Source organism: Spironucleus salmonicida, chromosome 1, assembly GCF_000497125.1.
Source record: "Spironucleus salmonicida strain ATCC 50377 chromosome 1, whole genome shotgun sequence".
NCBI classification, from domain to species: Eukaryota; Fornicata; order Diplomonadida; family Hexamitidae; genus Spironucleus; species Spironucleus salmonicida.
Genome location: NC_090596.1, coordinates 478,714 through 493,090, shown reverse-complemented (window position 1 = coordinate 493,090; position 14,377 = coordinate 478,714). Strand labels below are relative to the sequence as shown.

The 14,377-nt window shown below is 29.0% G+C and overlaps 12 protein-coding genes across 12 annotated transcripts; 6 read left to right on the top strand and 6 right to left on the bottom strand. All coding sequences in view use genetic code 6, as the record gives it.

The window, feature by feature from the left end:
• Positions 1 to 457: 457 nt before the first annotated feature.
• On the bottom strand, positions 458 to 652 carry SS50377_20280 (uncharacterized protein; the record flags this gene model as incomplete). The annotated part of the gene is made up of 1 exon (XM_067904225.1): positions 458 to 652. The coding sequence occupies one exon, from the start codon at positions 650 to 652 to the stop codon at positions 458 to 460; it is 195 nt and encodes a 64-aa protein (XP_067767707.1).
• A 24-nt stretch (positions 653 to 676) lies between these two features.
• SS50377_20279 (Calmodulin) lies at positions 677 to 1,459 on the bottom strand (the record flags this gene model as incomplete). Its single annotated transcript, XM_067904224.1, has 1 exon — positions 677 to 1,459. One exon carries the CDS (start codon positions 1,457 to 1,459, stop codon positions 677 to 679), a length of 783 nt encoding a protein of 260 aa, XP_067767706.1.
• Positions 1,460 to 1,576: 117 nt separating this feature from the next.
• On the bottom strand, positions 1,577 to 3,694 carry SS50377_20278 (uncharacterized protein; the record flags this gene model as incomplete). The annotated part of the gene is made up of 1 exon (XM_067904223.1): positions 1,577 to 3,694. One exon carries the CDS (start codon positions 3,692 to 3,694, stop codon positions 1,577 to 1,579), a length of 2,118 nt encoding a protein of 705 aa, XP_067767705.1.
• Positions 3,695 to 3,765: 71 nt separating this feature from the next.
• Positions 3,766 to 4,383, top strand: SS50377_20277 (RING finger domain-containing protein; the record flags this gene model as incomplete). The annotated part of the gene is made up of 1 exon (XM_067904222.1): positions 3,766 to 4,383. One exon carries the CDS (start codon positions 3,766 to 3,768, stop codon positions 4,381 to 4,383), a length of 618 nt encoding a protein of 205 aa, XP_067767704.1.
• A 9-nt stretch (positions 4,384 to 4,392) lies between these two features.
• On the bottom strand, positions 4,393 to 5,070 carry SS50377_20276 (Ribosomal protein L10; the record flags this gene model as incomplete). The annotated part of the gene is made up of 1 exon (XM_067904221.1): positions 4,393 to 5,070. The coding sequence occupies one exon, from the start codon at positions 5,068 to 5,070 to the stop codon at positions 4,393 to 4,395; it is 678 nt and encodes a 225-aa protein (XP_067767703.1).
• Positions 5,071 to 5,180: 110 nt separating this feature from the next.
• Positions 5,181 to 6,416, top strand: SS50377_20275 (uncharacterized protein; the record flags this gene model as incomplete). The annotated part of the gene is made up of 1 exon (XM_067904220.1): positions 5,181 to 6,416. The coding sequence occupies one exon, from the start codon at positions 5,181 to 5,183 to the stop codon at positions 6,414 to 6,416; it is 1,236 nt and encodes a 411-aa protein (XP_067767702.1).
• Positions 6,408 to 6,785, bottom strand: SS50377_20274 (uncharacterized protein; the record flags this gene model as incomplete). The annotated part of the gene is made up of 1 exon (XM_067904219.1): positions 6,408 to 6,785. One exon carries the CDS (start codon positions 6,783 to 6,785, stop codon positions 6,408 to 6,410), a length of 378 nt encoding a protein of 125 aa, XP_067767701.1.
• Positions 6,786 to 7,614: 829 nt separating this feature from the next.
• SS50377_20273 (Insulinase) lies at positions 7,615 to 10,548 on the top strand (the record flags this gene model as incomplete). The annotated part of the gene is made up of 1 exon (XM_067904218.1): positions 7,615 to 10,548. The coding sequence occupies one exon, from the start codon at positions 7,615 to 7,617 to the stop codon at positions 10,546 to 10,548; it is 2,934 nt and encodes a 977-aa protein (XP_067767700.1).
• A 12-nt stretch (positions 10,549 to 10,560) lies between these two features.
• Positions 10,561 to 11,211, bottom strand: SS50377_20272 (uncharacterized protein; the record flags this gene model as incomplete). The annotated part of the gene is made up of 1 exon (XM_067904217.1): positions 10,561 to 11,211. One exon carries the CDS (start codon positions 11,209 to 11,211, stop codon positions 10,561 to 10,563), a length of 651 nt encoding a protein of 216 aa, XP_067767699.1.
• Positions 11,212 to 11,330: 119 nt separating this feature from the next.
• On the top strand, positions 11,331 to 12,296 carry SS50377_20271 (Mo25 family protein; the record flags this gene model as incomplete). The annotated part of the gene is made up of 1 exon (XM_067904216.1): positions 11,331 to 12,296. One exon carries the CDS (start codon positions 11,331 to 11,333, stop codon positions 12,294 to 12,296), a length of 966 nt encoding a protein of 321 aa, XP_067767698.1.
• A 140-nt stretch (positions 12,297 to 12,436) lies between these two features.
• On the top strand, positions 12,437 to 13,690 carry SS50377_20270 (uncharacterized protein; the record flags this gene model as incomplete). Its single annotated transcript, XM_067904215.1, has 1 exon — positions 12,437 to 13,690. The coding sequence occupies one exon, from the start codon at positions 12,437 to 12,439 to the stop codon at positions 13,688 to 13,690; it is 1,254 nt and encodes a 417-aa protein (XP_067767697.1).
• Positions 13,691 to 13,732: 42 nt separating this feature from the next.
• Positions 13,733 to 14,362, top strand: SS50377_20269 (uncharacterized protein; the record flags this gene model as incomplete). The annotated part of the gene is made up of 1 exon (XM_067904214.1): positions 13,733 to 14,362. The coding sequence occupies one exon, from the start codon at positions 13,733 to 13,735 to the stop codon at positions 14,360 to 14,362; it is 630 nt and encodes a 209-aa protein (XP_067767696.1).
• Between the last annotated feature and the right edge of the window lie 15 nt (positions 14,363 to 14,377).

Sequence of the window (14,377 nt, the reverse complement as noted above, 5' to 3'; positions counted from 1 at the left end):
ATATGTATTATGATATATAGTGTGAGGTTTAGTTTTTTAATATAAAATTATTAGTTTTATTATAAAAGTTTGGTTGTGGGAAGATTATGGTTTTTGTCATGCTGGGTATTAGTTGGTGTAATTCTGTTAAATAGTATAAGGGGAAATGAGCAGAAAGTTCATAAAGTTTTGCTTATATTTAAATCGTGTTCTATTAGTTGTAAAAGTATTATTTGCATAAAATTAAGAATAGATTAATTTTTATTATAGTTTTTAATTTAATTTTAAGATGTAATCTAGACAAAATATTTCAGAAGATAGGTGAAAACGAAATTGTTACTGTTCTCAATAGTTTATACTGTATTAATTTACTCAAATGATTGATTTTTATTATTTTACTAATAAAATATAGAAAACACAACATAAATAAATTTACGTAAGTATTGTATTAAAAGTCAAGGTCACTTAGTTATAGTGGTCACACAGCAAGGTTAATATCTGGTTATATCCCAGCTCCAGTTTCTGTAAATGTTCTCTCTGGTTCTGCAGCTTCCCAAATGCTTGTTGTTAAGAAACTAATTTAGGTGACATCCCTATGATGTATCGTTGTTGAAAGTTCAAACGTTGTCGGTTATGAACATTATGATTATGTAGATTCAGTGGTATATGACATTTGCTATAGTTCGTAGGAATTCTATCAAAAGTTTCGCAATTCTTATATTATTGCTAGAAACTCGGTAACTTTTACCTATGAAGGATTTACGACTATTGCCGAGATTAAGTCCTATTCTTCATTATTAACCACGAATTTTAGTTGAGAGAGGCAATTAAGCACTTAGTCCATAGCAAGATATCCATTAAGATCTAAGTCGAGAGCATAGAATAAGACAGTTAACACATTTGTGAAATCCGAATATCTTATTATATATAGTAATCTTGTTAATTAATTGATAGTTAAATGCTTAGTATGATTAGGATCACATAGTCTAATAAGATTCCGATACATGTCCCTTTCTACGTCTTTTCCTTCCTAGGATGTAATATCACGAAGATCTACAATTGCTACTTTACCATATGTAGCACCAATCATACTCGAAAAAAGATGGCTTGCATCATCTTTAAGTTCATCCATTTCACTATAAAATAAATACTATATATTATTATATATGTGTAAAGAAATGATCACCGCATATTCAAAGGTATCACTGACATCAGACATGCTTTATGAACTTATGTATTAAGTAGACCGCCCAATCTAAATTAAATCATAGGGAAATAACCGTTTCCTTATTCGCTTTAACTCCGAAAATTCTGCTGACAGAGCAATACTCGCATTCAATGAGATAAGAATTTTTGGGGAACCTCTTAAATTAAAAAGCTTCATCATTCTATAAGAAAAATAAGTAAAAATATTTTTTAAGAGTAAAGTTCCGGATGATTTTCGTGCCTTGCTAGCTAACTTATCAGGTGTTAAAAACATCCAATAGGAATGCAAAAAAATAGTTTGCACTATATTTGGACTAGAGGCATATTCACTTACTACCACTTGGTTAGTGTCTGTAAAAGAACGCTTTAATATTAGTGCATGGTTCTGATGTCACTCATCGTAGCTAACTCTCATCATATCATCTATTGATACTATATCAAGTTCAACTAAGAGATTAACGAAATCTTTAATTTGTTCCTCATTTATTGATAATTAAGTAGCTATTGCACTAATACTCATAGGACCGTTAACTTTAACACTTCTAACAATCAGAGCTTAACATATTTTTTCTTCAATTCTTACTGGAGGACTATTACATAATTATAAATTTTATGCTTCTATTTTAGGTTGATTTACCTATAAATCCAGTTAATACCAAAAATCAACATCTTAATTTATTTCACACGCTTCTCCTTATGGGAATATCACATATGTAGTGTCATTTAATATACCATGTGTGATTTCAGGGGCATCTGTGGAAAAACAATCTCCTGCTTCCAATACAACTTTATAACCCATAATATTTAACGTTTCTTAGTCTAAAATTATTTTATCCTGTTACACATACCTAAACATCATATCTATTTGCTATTTGTATTAATCTTGAACATCTGATTCTATAAATTGACATAAAAGTAAGTTTAATAGTTTTGTTTCTTCTAGTAAAGCTAACTAGCTAAATTGGTAAATTCTTCTTAAACTGTCTTTAAGTAATCTTGCTAGAATCAGGTTATAATTGCCGTTAAAACAACATGATACAATAGCAATTAATATTTCTAATTTGCTACTTATCGACTAAAAAAATTTCAAATTTTCTTAAACTTTAAGTTATAGTAGTGATTTTTTGCTATTTTATTTATTATAGAGTATGCTATGAAAGTTTCGGCAGATCATAATAGCATGAATTGCTTGAAAAACTAAATCTTGCTAAAACATATCCTCCATTCCATCTAATCTAATATTGTGGAAATAATTGATGAGTGTAAACTTTAAATCGTTTATTAATGACTCTCCATTAACAAATAGTGCTACCTAATGATAAAATTCATAATTATCAATTAATAATTCACAAAATACATCCGAAAATTACCTATTACTTTGGATTGAACCCTATTCCATTAACTTTAAATCAGCTAAAAAACTTTCACAAATCATTCTTTACAAGGTTTAAGTGTTCTAACCTTCACTAACTCCGGAAAACTCAGCATAAAAATCACAAATTTAAGAAATTTAAGAAAGAGTCTTAAATAAATCAAACTTAATGTTTCTATCTTCGGGCATAGAGTCCTTCTAGAACACAATTCCTGCTACAAAATTAGTTAAACTTGATACTATTTTTAAAGTTATATGTGAAGACACAACATTTTTCTCAATTCCTTTCATAGCTTCAAAAAATTATCCATTGTTAAACTTAAAGCTTTCTTTAGCCTGATCATAATTTAAGTAGCAAATTATTTATGAAATAGTTAAAATTTCCCTAGTACAACTCTGTACATTTTTTTCTAGCGAATTTTCACTTCTTTCAAAGCATTAAAATGATTTTTAAATAAAATCTTAGAATCTAGAAATTAAAAAAATTGTCAATGATTCTTCAGATTAACTTCCGCATGCCTATATTATTTCATAACATTTTTTAATTGCGAGAAAACTAGGCTCTGGAGACTCTAAAATCTTAGCTTAGATTCCAGCTAGGAGTAAATTATTAAGAAAGGTCAATTTTGGAGTAATAATTAATTAAAACATTATTTTAAACTCGCTTCTTACTCTTACATAATCCGTCAAAATTTAGCAAGTCTAATTAAGTTTACGACGAAATTCATCCCAAAAATTTTAATACTACTATAAATATAATGTTATTAATAGTGGATCAGTTGGCATATCTGCTTCGGGTAATTTTATTTGGTTCTTATAGATTTCTAATGCCTCTGATAATAGTTAATGTTCAGTGGTACCTGTTAAAGTACAATTAATTTTTATTTAAGTAACCGGAACTGAGTAAGCAGAGTATGTAACAGAGGAAATTGTTGATATACAGTTTGAATTAAGATCAGATGGCTCTACATCATCCGCAATATATGATGAAAAAATTTGCTAAAGTTGAAACTTGATTTAATCAATTTTAATCTAACACTTAAACGTAGTGCTATGCATCATTGGTACAGTTATTGTACCTATTTTTATTTTATCTAAAATTTCACGATTACTTTATTCATCATATGAATACTTCATTGATAATATAAACTTTAAATTATAAAATAATACATAATAATTACTTTTGACTAACCTGCGAAGGAATAGTAATGATCATTAAATTCGTGACAAAACTTCTCTCTTTTATGAATCTCCCACCTACACTTCTTGACCCACCGCATCCTTCAGCCTCTTCTACAATTCAGCGAATTTCACCAATAGCTGAAATTAAATCTCCTCATTATACTAATAAAACATTAAATTTCAACTAATTATCGATAAAACCAACATTCACAACTATACTATTTGATTTAACTTTAACGGAAAGTAGTTTACAACTAGGTTCCGTTTCTACTTCCCGAGAGGTTAACGAAACTCAAATACTTTCTTTCAAGTCTTCAAAAGACCATACTAATAAACAGGCAGCAATATCAATTGTAGAAGTTCATGGTTCTAAAAATTTGATCGAAATTTATAATTTATAAAGTTCTTGCGAAAAATGTTAAAGTTTTATGAAAACTGGAGGACTTTGGTATGAAATGCGTGAGATTTATGGAAACGACGAGGAGGAGTTGTGTTGTATATGCTTGGGAGAGGTTCCAACAGTCGTTTCACTACCATGTAGACATATGGTGAGCTGTGCGTCGTGCGCAGTGGAGTTACGGACGAAAAACCGATTTTGCCCGCTTTGTCGGGCTGAAATTGATGTTCTAGTTCGTGTTTAGTGATGATATTTTTCAGTCTAATAGCTAGGCAAGCTCATCTTTGAGCAGGAAAATATCATTTTCTGCTTTTTTGAAATATCCTACCGGCTCGATAGCAAACTAACCAAGTTCGTGACCAAAGTGTTTTAAAAGCTTGGCTTATGTCGAGTTAATGACATCATCCTTTTTACAAATAGCAAAATTTGTTAGAACACGAATTTTTTCGTTATCTACAGTGCATGGGAGACCGAGACTTCTGAGATGAGATTCCATCTAAACTGCGTAAAAATCAGCATTTAGGAGACCTTCACCAATTATTATATCTTCCTATGCTACATAACCAGCTTCAGCATAACACACAGATGTAGCTTTCACACATCTCTATTTTACTTCATCTAAAGGTAATTTTGTACATAAAATAGCACTTTGACCCTTAAAAAGTTTTGCTAGAGATTCACCTTTGGGGCCTAGTTCTTAGAGAGCTTACTTCATTATACCATGAGAAGCCATGAAAATCTAAGCTTCGGAGTTGAAAATAACACGTAGATTGCGGATAGCAGCATTGTTGGGTCTTGAAAAATGGAGTACATAGACTAGTTAAGAAGAAAGAACTACTGGCGCAATTTTAGTAATCAAAGATTGCTTATGTTCCTTGGTCTTAGGCTTGGTTTTAGATGTTATAATAGCAGCTTTACGCGCAGCACGGGGCATTTATCGGGGAGTGGTTAAGGAAGTGAAATTATTAATAATTGATATAATAATAGGTATAAATTATCGTTGATTACATTATATTATATTATTATTTCAATATTTCTTAAAAGATGTCAAATCATCCCCATTAACTAAAATGGAACGATCTCACACCAAATTTAAATCTAATCAATCCTAAATAAATTAATCATAATAATTACATTCTTAAGAATGGAATTTTCTCTTATGACGGTATAAACGTTAGATCCTTGAAGAATGATTTAATTTCAGTTAAAAATGAAATAATTTTTTTAAAGTAGAATAAAATATTATCAACGCCAATTGTAGCCGAAATCCCCGAACATTACGCTCTTTATCAGTAGAGGTATACAAATGAAATAATGTAACATGAAATAAGCGTATTTAAGGAGTTTACAATAAATGTGTTGCTTGAGGTAGGAAGACTAAGAATTTAATAAAATAAACCATATGCGTGTATCGATAATGATCTGGAGATAAACTAAGGTGAATTAGTTTATCTAGCTCTCAAGAAAAAATCAATACTCGAATGTCTTGATTAATTGTAAACATTTAATAAATTAACTTTAGAAAAAAATTAAATTGAACTATATTAATTAAAATAAAATTACAATAACGAAATTAATTCATAAAAATTGGCTTTTAGGTAACTAGAAAATGATTCTGATGTTGCTTATTCTCGTTTTTTGAAATTAAAAAAAACACTACAATAAAGTTGTTAATTGAATGACGTTGTGTAACAGGATCTTTTACACTATTTATAACTCATAAAGATGACTTAAAACTAAATTGATTAAATTAAGTCTGAATTTTTAGATAAGCGGTATAAGAGAGCAGTTGAAACCCTTTAAGATGTTAATGAAAAGATTACATAATTTTAGGAATTAAAAGATAATATATTGAGATAATTATGTATTGTTTAGAAAGCTGCTAATGCTTTTGCATATGATGTTAAAAAAATAGCCGGATAAGCGGGTATTGAAAAACTAATTATGTGTTTTAACCAATTATAAGAATAAGTATACGTATAAAAATAGCACACCAATGATCTTATTGTTAAAAATTAGAATTAAATTGATTATATATATGATGAATCTAGAAATATTAATATACTTAGTCACAAAATTACTGAATTGATAATAGAACGAGACTAAGTTATAACAAGTTGTAATGACGCACAGGGAAGAATTTAAGAAAGTATAGATTAAATGCAAACTTTAGAGTAAAAGTAGCATTAATTAGATTTGCTATAAACCTAAATTGAAGTTCAAAATAAACTAAATCAATAGTTTTCTAAACAGATATTTGAAAGTGATACATCACTCTGAGGAGGATAAGTTATGGTCACCTAATCTAATTTATAAATCTTCTGCTTGGTTATTCTTTATATGAATATCTTATACTTGCAAACAATCAAAAAATAATGCAAAAAATAATGCATCAGTTTATCGCTATAAATGACAGTCATTGATTTAAACATCATTTATCAACTAAACATGGAGACTTTTCCCCTTGCCTTATCTTTTTAATATTTCCTGTGGAACTTTAATCAATCCAAGTTTTTATAAATGGTGATATTTTGTTTTGACGGATGACATTGTTCTGCCTTGAAAATTATTTGCATATAAATGAAAATCATTGTTATAAAGGGCTGCAAATCGAATCAATTTATAGATATCTCGATCTACCCATTTCATTAAAATTACAAATTATGTTAAGTAATAATATAATAGTAGCGATATATTTTATATTTAAATGAATCTGCAGTAATTAATTGCTCACTATTAAACCTTTCACAAAAATATCATTAAACTATATTCACTAGAAAAGAGTTATTATAAAAAAAATTAACACAATGATGAATTTTCGTAATTAAAATAAAATTTGAATTCAAGTTTTGGAAAATATGAAACATATTTAGAAAAAAGGAGGAAAATATATACTAAAAATAAAAACATATTAAATATATCTGATGCTTAAAAATAAGCTGCTATTTAAGACTAAGAATTCTTTTATTCAATTGTGGATGAACTAAAAAAGTTTTACGATTATTAAGATTTTACCAGTTTTTATATAAATATAATACGGCCCTAGACTTTAAATACTGAAATTATCTAAAATCTATAAAAACTTTAAGGTTTCAAAACGCAAGATGAGTATATTCTTATGAAGAAACTAAGCCAGTGAAAATATACTATTCACTATATTGTTATCTATATACCAGTGTGCCGTATTTTAACACCATTTACTACGAAATAAAAAGGCTACTCAACTTCTTCTATGCTTATAATTAATAGAATAATTGGGTTTAATTAAAGTTAAAATGAATAAATACTATCTGTATACTTCTTAGTTACTGACGTTAAAATAAACTCTATATGTTCGTTAACGAGTTTCTAGTTACTTTTGATTAAGAGATTGTAACACTTTGTGTCATAAATGTAATCAAATTCGTCCATTGATAAAAACGAATTGGATTAATATTATATAAAAGTACTAAAATAATTTTGTATATAGACCTCTAAAATGCTCCCTGCAATAAATTCTACAATTAGTAATTTCACAGTACTTAGAACTTTAGCAAAGGTACCTGGTATTGAATTTGCTGGAATTGAGCTAAAGCATATTGATTCTGAGATGAAGATACTAAAACTTATTCCACTTGATTTAGGGTATAACGAAGCTACGTTTTCTATATCATTTTCGACACCATCCACTGATTCCACTGGTATTCAACACATCACTGAGCACTCTGTTTTGTGTGGATCAGAAAAATTTCCGTCAAAAGAACCTTTTACCAATTTGCTACAATCATCGTTATAAACATTTTTAAATGCTATGACTTATTCTGATCACACATGCTATCCCTTATCATCAAGAAATGAGTAGGATTTTTTCAACATGATGAATGTATATTTAGATGCTGTTTTCTTCCCTAATATTCAATAAGATGATCGTATTTTCTAATAAGAAGGGCATCATTTCCATATCGAAGGTGATATTCATGAACATAGAGGTGTGGTATTGAATGAAATGCGAGGTGTTTATTCTAACCCTACATCATAGGGATATACTGCAGTATAAGAGGCTCTATTTTAGGAATCCCCTCTGCGTTTCGATTCAGGTGGAGAGCCTTCTATTATTTTAAATTTGACAGCTGATGACTTGAAGCACTTCCACAAAAAACATTATAAACCCAGTAATTCATTTACAATGCTTGTAAGCTAATATGATCTTTAAAAGGAACTTGATTTTATTAACACATTTTTGGAAAGAATGAACGGTAGTTATGGTCATCCTATTAAATTGTCGAAATAGCAGGAATATTAATAGCCTTAAGCGTTAAAGAAAATTGATTTTGGTATCTCAGAGTCATAGCAAGTTATTGATACTGCTGTACATTTGGCGGGTTATAGATTATATGATTGTGACACAGTGTCATCTGTTGAATTTTTAGCTTTAAACCTTATTGATTACTTGCTTCATGACTCTCCTGCTTCACCATTTAAAAAAGAAATCTCATAATAGGGCATAGGATAGAAATTTTAGAGTAGTTTAGACTATACATAAAACTAAGCTTATATTAGCTTAGTTGTTACTGGTGGCAATCCTACAAAGTCGGAAGACTACTAGAAACTTTTGTAAAATATTTATAAAGAAATAGTATCTGGAGACTTCCTTACTGCAAACTCATTGGAAGCTGGACTCAATAATCTTGAATTTAAGGTTAAAGAAATTGGCGATCACTATGGTGTAAAATTAATGTAATAATTATATTTAGGATGGCCATATGGTGCTGACTTTGAAAAGTTTTTTGACCATGAAAAACCAATCTTAGAATTAAGAGAAATGCTTTTAAATACTTCAATTGTTCCATACATCAAGACATTGATTACTAAGTATTTTATTAATAATAAAAACTACTGTTAGATTTTAATGAACCCTGTTGTAGGACTAAATGATAAAAAGCAAGTAGAACTTAAGAAGTAAGAATAAGAATATTATAGTTCTTTAACAGAGGGCCAACTCTAAGTGGCAATTACTTTAACAAAAGAATTAATCAAGAAATAAAGCTCTCCAGATTCATAAGAGGCTATTGATGCTTTACCAAAGTTATAGTTATAAGACCTTCACGGTTTATCAAAGGAATTACTTGTCCTCAAAGGAACTAGATAGGATGAAAATATTTCCTTATATACTTATGATACGAAATCAAAGGGTATAGATTATTTCAATATTATTATTGATGTAACAAATTAGGTAGACGAGGCATATCTTATGGATATATCAATTTTAAGTAAGATTTATAAGAAAACATGTACAAAGCTCTATAAAAATAAGCAAGAATTGCAATAAATTTCAGATAAGCTTATCGGTAGTTTAGATTTTGAAATAATATCAACTGAGGTGAATAGTAATCCTAGATTTATGTTGCAAGTTAGCTCTAAATTTTTATCAATTAATTCTTAAGATGCTATACATTTAATTTATGAAATCATTTTTGGAACTACTTAAGGTTTATCTAATCATTAAGAATTACTAGAGAATATTAATGAGTTTAAAGCTAGCCTGTAGGAAAAACTTACGACTTCACTTGGCCATATAACTGCTGCAAATCGCGCAATGTCGTAGTTTAGTCAAATTCATGCTTCAAAAGAATATACTCAAGGTATTAGACTTCTTAATTATTTAAACCAGTAAGGAGATATTAAAGCAAATATCCATATTTCTAACTAGTTGATTTCCATAATTTAAAACTTGAAAACGCTACCAGCTCTGTTTTCAATAGGATCTACTGACCCACATGTAATTATTAAAGAAATTGAAAAATAAAATTTATTACACAAAATAGAATTCAAATCTTATTATAACGAAAAGTTCGAGCTTAGAAATAAAATACCTATTTGTACTTCCTCTATTGCCGCATAAATCAATGTGAATTATGTTGCTGCAGCAGCGTAGAAATCTTTTTAAATACCATCTTCTGCATCACTATTAGCAGAATCTATGCTTTATTCAGGATATCTTTGGGAGAATGTGCGTGTTATGGGAGGAGCATATGGATGCTTTTTACGTCAAAAATTCAACGGTATTTAATATATTGTAAGTTATAGAGATCCATAGCTTTAAAAGACAATTGAGAATTATCGTAATATAGGTAAATTCTTAAGAGAAATAAGCATCGATGATAATTCTTTATTGAGATTTAAGATAGGAGCAATTGGTAGTAGATAAAAGAGTATTGCACCTGCAGATAGATATAGTTTGTCACTACAGCTATTCTTAGATGGTGTTGATATTGATCAGTATGCGCAAACAGTTGAAAATATTGTGAATGTTAATTTTGATGATTTAAAAAAGGTTGGTGAAGATTTTGAAGATATTAGTTAAGGTAAAATTGTAGTAGTTGGTAAAGCAAGTTAAGTTAAGGAATGGACATAAGAATATGATGTGATCTGAAACATAAATTACTCACTTTTGTTTGTTATTGATCTATTTAAATATTTTAGGTTTATACCTCGTAACTAATTTGTAATTTCTAACTTAAACCGCTTTCTCAGGAGATAATGAAGAATTCATACCAAACCTTAAATTTTTATCCATTGTTGTAACTATTTAATCATGAGACAGACTTGTAAGCAAACAATTATCTCCTAAGTCCTCTTATGTATTATCAATTTCTATAAACTTTTATTTTAATTTAATAGGTTTTTAAACCTGTGTATAGTTTGACTTGATTGCCTGAAAAACTATTCTTACCCCATCAGACTCTTGTTTTTTGATAATTGGAATAGATCTGCCTCTAGTCGCAGACCATGAATTTTTTAGAGATTATTAACATAATATAATTGGTCTTTATAAAGGAGTATTAGTGTATTTTAATTTACTAGTAACAAGCTTAATCTAAAGAAAATCATCAACTGCTGCAGTGAGTTCAGATTCATGAGGAGGCTCACGTTATTTTTATTAAGATAAAGATGCAAAAGTAGTAATACAATTAATTTTGCTGGTCTTGTTTTTATTATTTTACTATTAATCATATAACTATTCGATTTAAATACTTTCTTAATAATCATCAAAATAGTCCTTGTTAATATTATTTTATTTGAGAATAACGTGCATTTTGTAAGTTATTAATATAAAATAGAAATAACATATAAATATTAATAATACTTTATTTTACATCATTTATAAATTATATCTAATATAATATTAGTAAATTATAACTTTCCTTTTTTCTAATGTTCAAGAAAAAGTAAACAATCGCAGAGCTGCTTTCTAACATAATATAGTGTATTAATGATGAAAAATCTCCAGATATATAGTTAAGTTAAATAGGTCAATTAATTTAGGCTTAAATGACACCTGAATAATAAACATAATTAGTACAATATTTTTATAATAACAATCTTCTCCTTATTCTAACCAAAAAATTCAAAAACTTATCATTTGAGGCTAGAAAAGATGCATGTATGTTAATAAACTATATTTCTAAGAGAGCTATTACTGGTGATATATTAGTCGGAAATTAAAAATCTCCACTGTCTTCATATGTATAGTCACGACCAGAAATTCTCGATTTACTTCTAACTGGGCTTAACTAAGAATTATCATTAAATTTTGGTTAAGTTATTAAAGATTTGATCAAGCGTCAAGAGGTGGTTGAAATGTTCTTAGATATGCTTAAATGCGATAAGTTTGTTAAATTATTTTCGATTATGAATAGTAATATATTTGAAACTAGTTCTGAAGCTATGATGCTTTTTAAAAACCTACTTACAACAAATAAAATTTATGTTAACAAATTTATTTTAGACATACCGGATTTTTTTATTTGGTACTAAGAACTTCTAAAAAGTTAAAACTTTGCAACAAAACTATTCAGTCTCACCTTATTGGGAGATATTCTACTAGATGCTTAATTTCAAGATGTTATGATCTTTTATGTTCAATCTGAAGATAATCTCAAAGTTATTATGTGTTTATTAAGGGATCAATCAAATAAGGTTAAAATAGCTGCTTTCGATATCTTTAAGATATTTATCATAAACCCAGATAAAACACCATTGGTAGTTAAAATTCTTTACAAAAACAAAGAGAAGCTACTAGATTATTTAGAGACATTCAGTATCGGAAACGAATCTCTAGAAGATGAGAAATAAGTTGTAATCCAGGAACTTAGACATCTTGAAGATGTAGTTAAATGAGTTATTCTGTTATATTATTATGCTATATTTATTTCGATTATTTTTCCTTCTAAAATCATCTGAAAGAATTTATTTATAAAATTAAGGCAAAAACAATCATATAATAATTAATATATATTTAATATATCACATTAATATTCATGCGAAGTGTATTCCTCTCTAAAAAATAACCATAGCAATCAGATGAAGATTCTGAATAAGCTGAAATAGATTTAATAAAATTATAACCTCACTCTTCAGATGAAGTCTATACAGAGTATATACAATCATTATATAATCCATCTCCTTCTCCAGAATACCTTATTTTTGCTATTAATAACATCAAAAAATTCTCAATATAAACCTAAATTTACGAAGAAACAACTCTTAGTCTTCTTATTTCACATCTTTCATCCCCTCATTAATCCGTTAGATTAACTTTGTACAGAACACTAACAATTTACCTAGCAAACACGTAATCTGAGTAATTTATAGATATTATAGGATATATGAAGTCTAATTATTAAGATTCTTCCACAACTAGTTACCTCTCCCTTCTTGCTGTCCTCCTTGCCTTATAAACTGAGTATACACAGGAAATCATTTCACAGTTTTCTATTTTGAATATGATTTAAAATTCACTTTCAACTCCAAATTTCTCACCCAAGCTTATAATTAAACACCTCGAAATTGCATAGATTCTCGCTGAAACTGACATACTTCCAGACGGATTTATGATCAGTGAATCCATATAGTTTGTATCTAAAAATTTTCTTTCGAAACCATTTTTTGCATATTTGACATCTTTGGCTGTTGCAAGCTCTTTTTCACGTGATTTTATAATAGAAAATCTAGGAATTTTAATTTAAACAGACCAGAAGCGCAGTATACTTACACTATTAGAGGCACTGCTTAGCGGTAGCGTTATGTTTCTCGAAAACTGTATACAGTAGTTTTAAATTTTCGACATTTCATCTCTTGTTCTAGATGCTTTATTTTCAGATGTAAAAACAATTCTTTCAGCATTGAAACTATTACGCAGAATTCTTATGTTCGATGAAAACTTATTAAGAAATGAAAAATTAATTTTAAATTAAATTATTGCACTATCAAAATCGTCTAATCATTCAGTTTGGACACATAGTTTGCTTGTTTTAACACGTTTTAGCTAAGTTTTTTCTGAGCATTTCGGTCTTTAGTTTCTTGAGCAGTTTCGTGGAGCAAAAATATCTCAAAACGGTGTGGTTGTTTTATGCAAGTTTACAGACAGCTAAATAGAGTTAGGGAGCGACATCACCGAGTTGGATCTAGCGTTATAAGAAATATTTCTATAGAACCTGGGGCAGCCAGTCGTCTACGAATTTGCTAAAAAATACTGTTTAGGCTAATTTGAAGATGATGATTTGTTGTGGTGAATATAATAATATGTATGATTAATAATAAAAATTTCCCTTCCAATGCATGTTAAAATACCCTTTCTGATGTAAAACCAAAAGTAGATCAGTCAGTGGGGACCATTTGTCCCCGTTTACCGGCTTACAAAGCCGCTTTGGGTATACGATATCAAGCCTCTTCATGGAACTGCAAAACTACAGAATAAGGATGCATGGCAGGCAGTAATTTGCCCTAATTAGTTTGAAATCAATGAGGCATAAGACAGCTATTCAGGTGTTTCCATAAATCGACCAATTCGTCCAAAATAAACGAATTATGAGATTCAGCCTATTGAATTGTAACTAAATTAGCAGGATGTAAAATAATAATAACTACCGTATAATATGATTGATTTTAATAATTCCGAAATGGAACCAATTCAGAGTTATTTACCTATCAGTTTTTTACGTATAGTATATAATAGAGAAGAGATTTCGGATTCGTTCTCGCATCACGAACGGACACCACTCCCTTTACCACCAACGAAGATTTTCAGTGCTCTGCGAACTAGAGATACGCCATAGGTTGCATGGAGCGTTTAACGACCAATTTTTGAGAGTTTTAGTTTTCAGTCCCCTGTTGGTGAAGCGGTGTTGCAGTAGGATGTGGTTGATCTAGTCAAGCCACCGAAACTGCCTAAAAAATTATAATGATTGTGCTTTTTATTA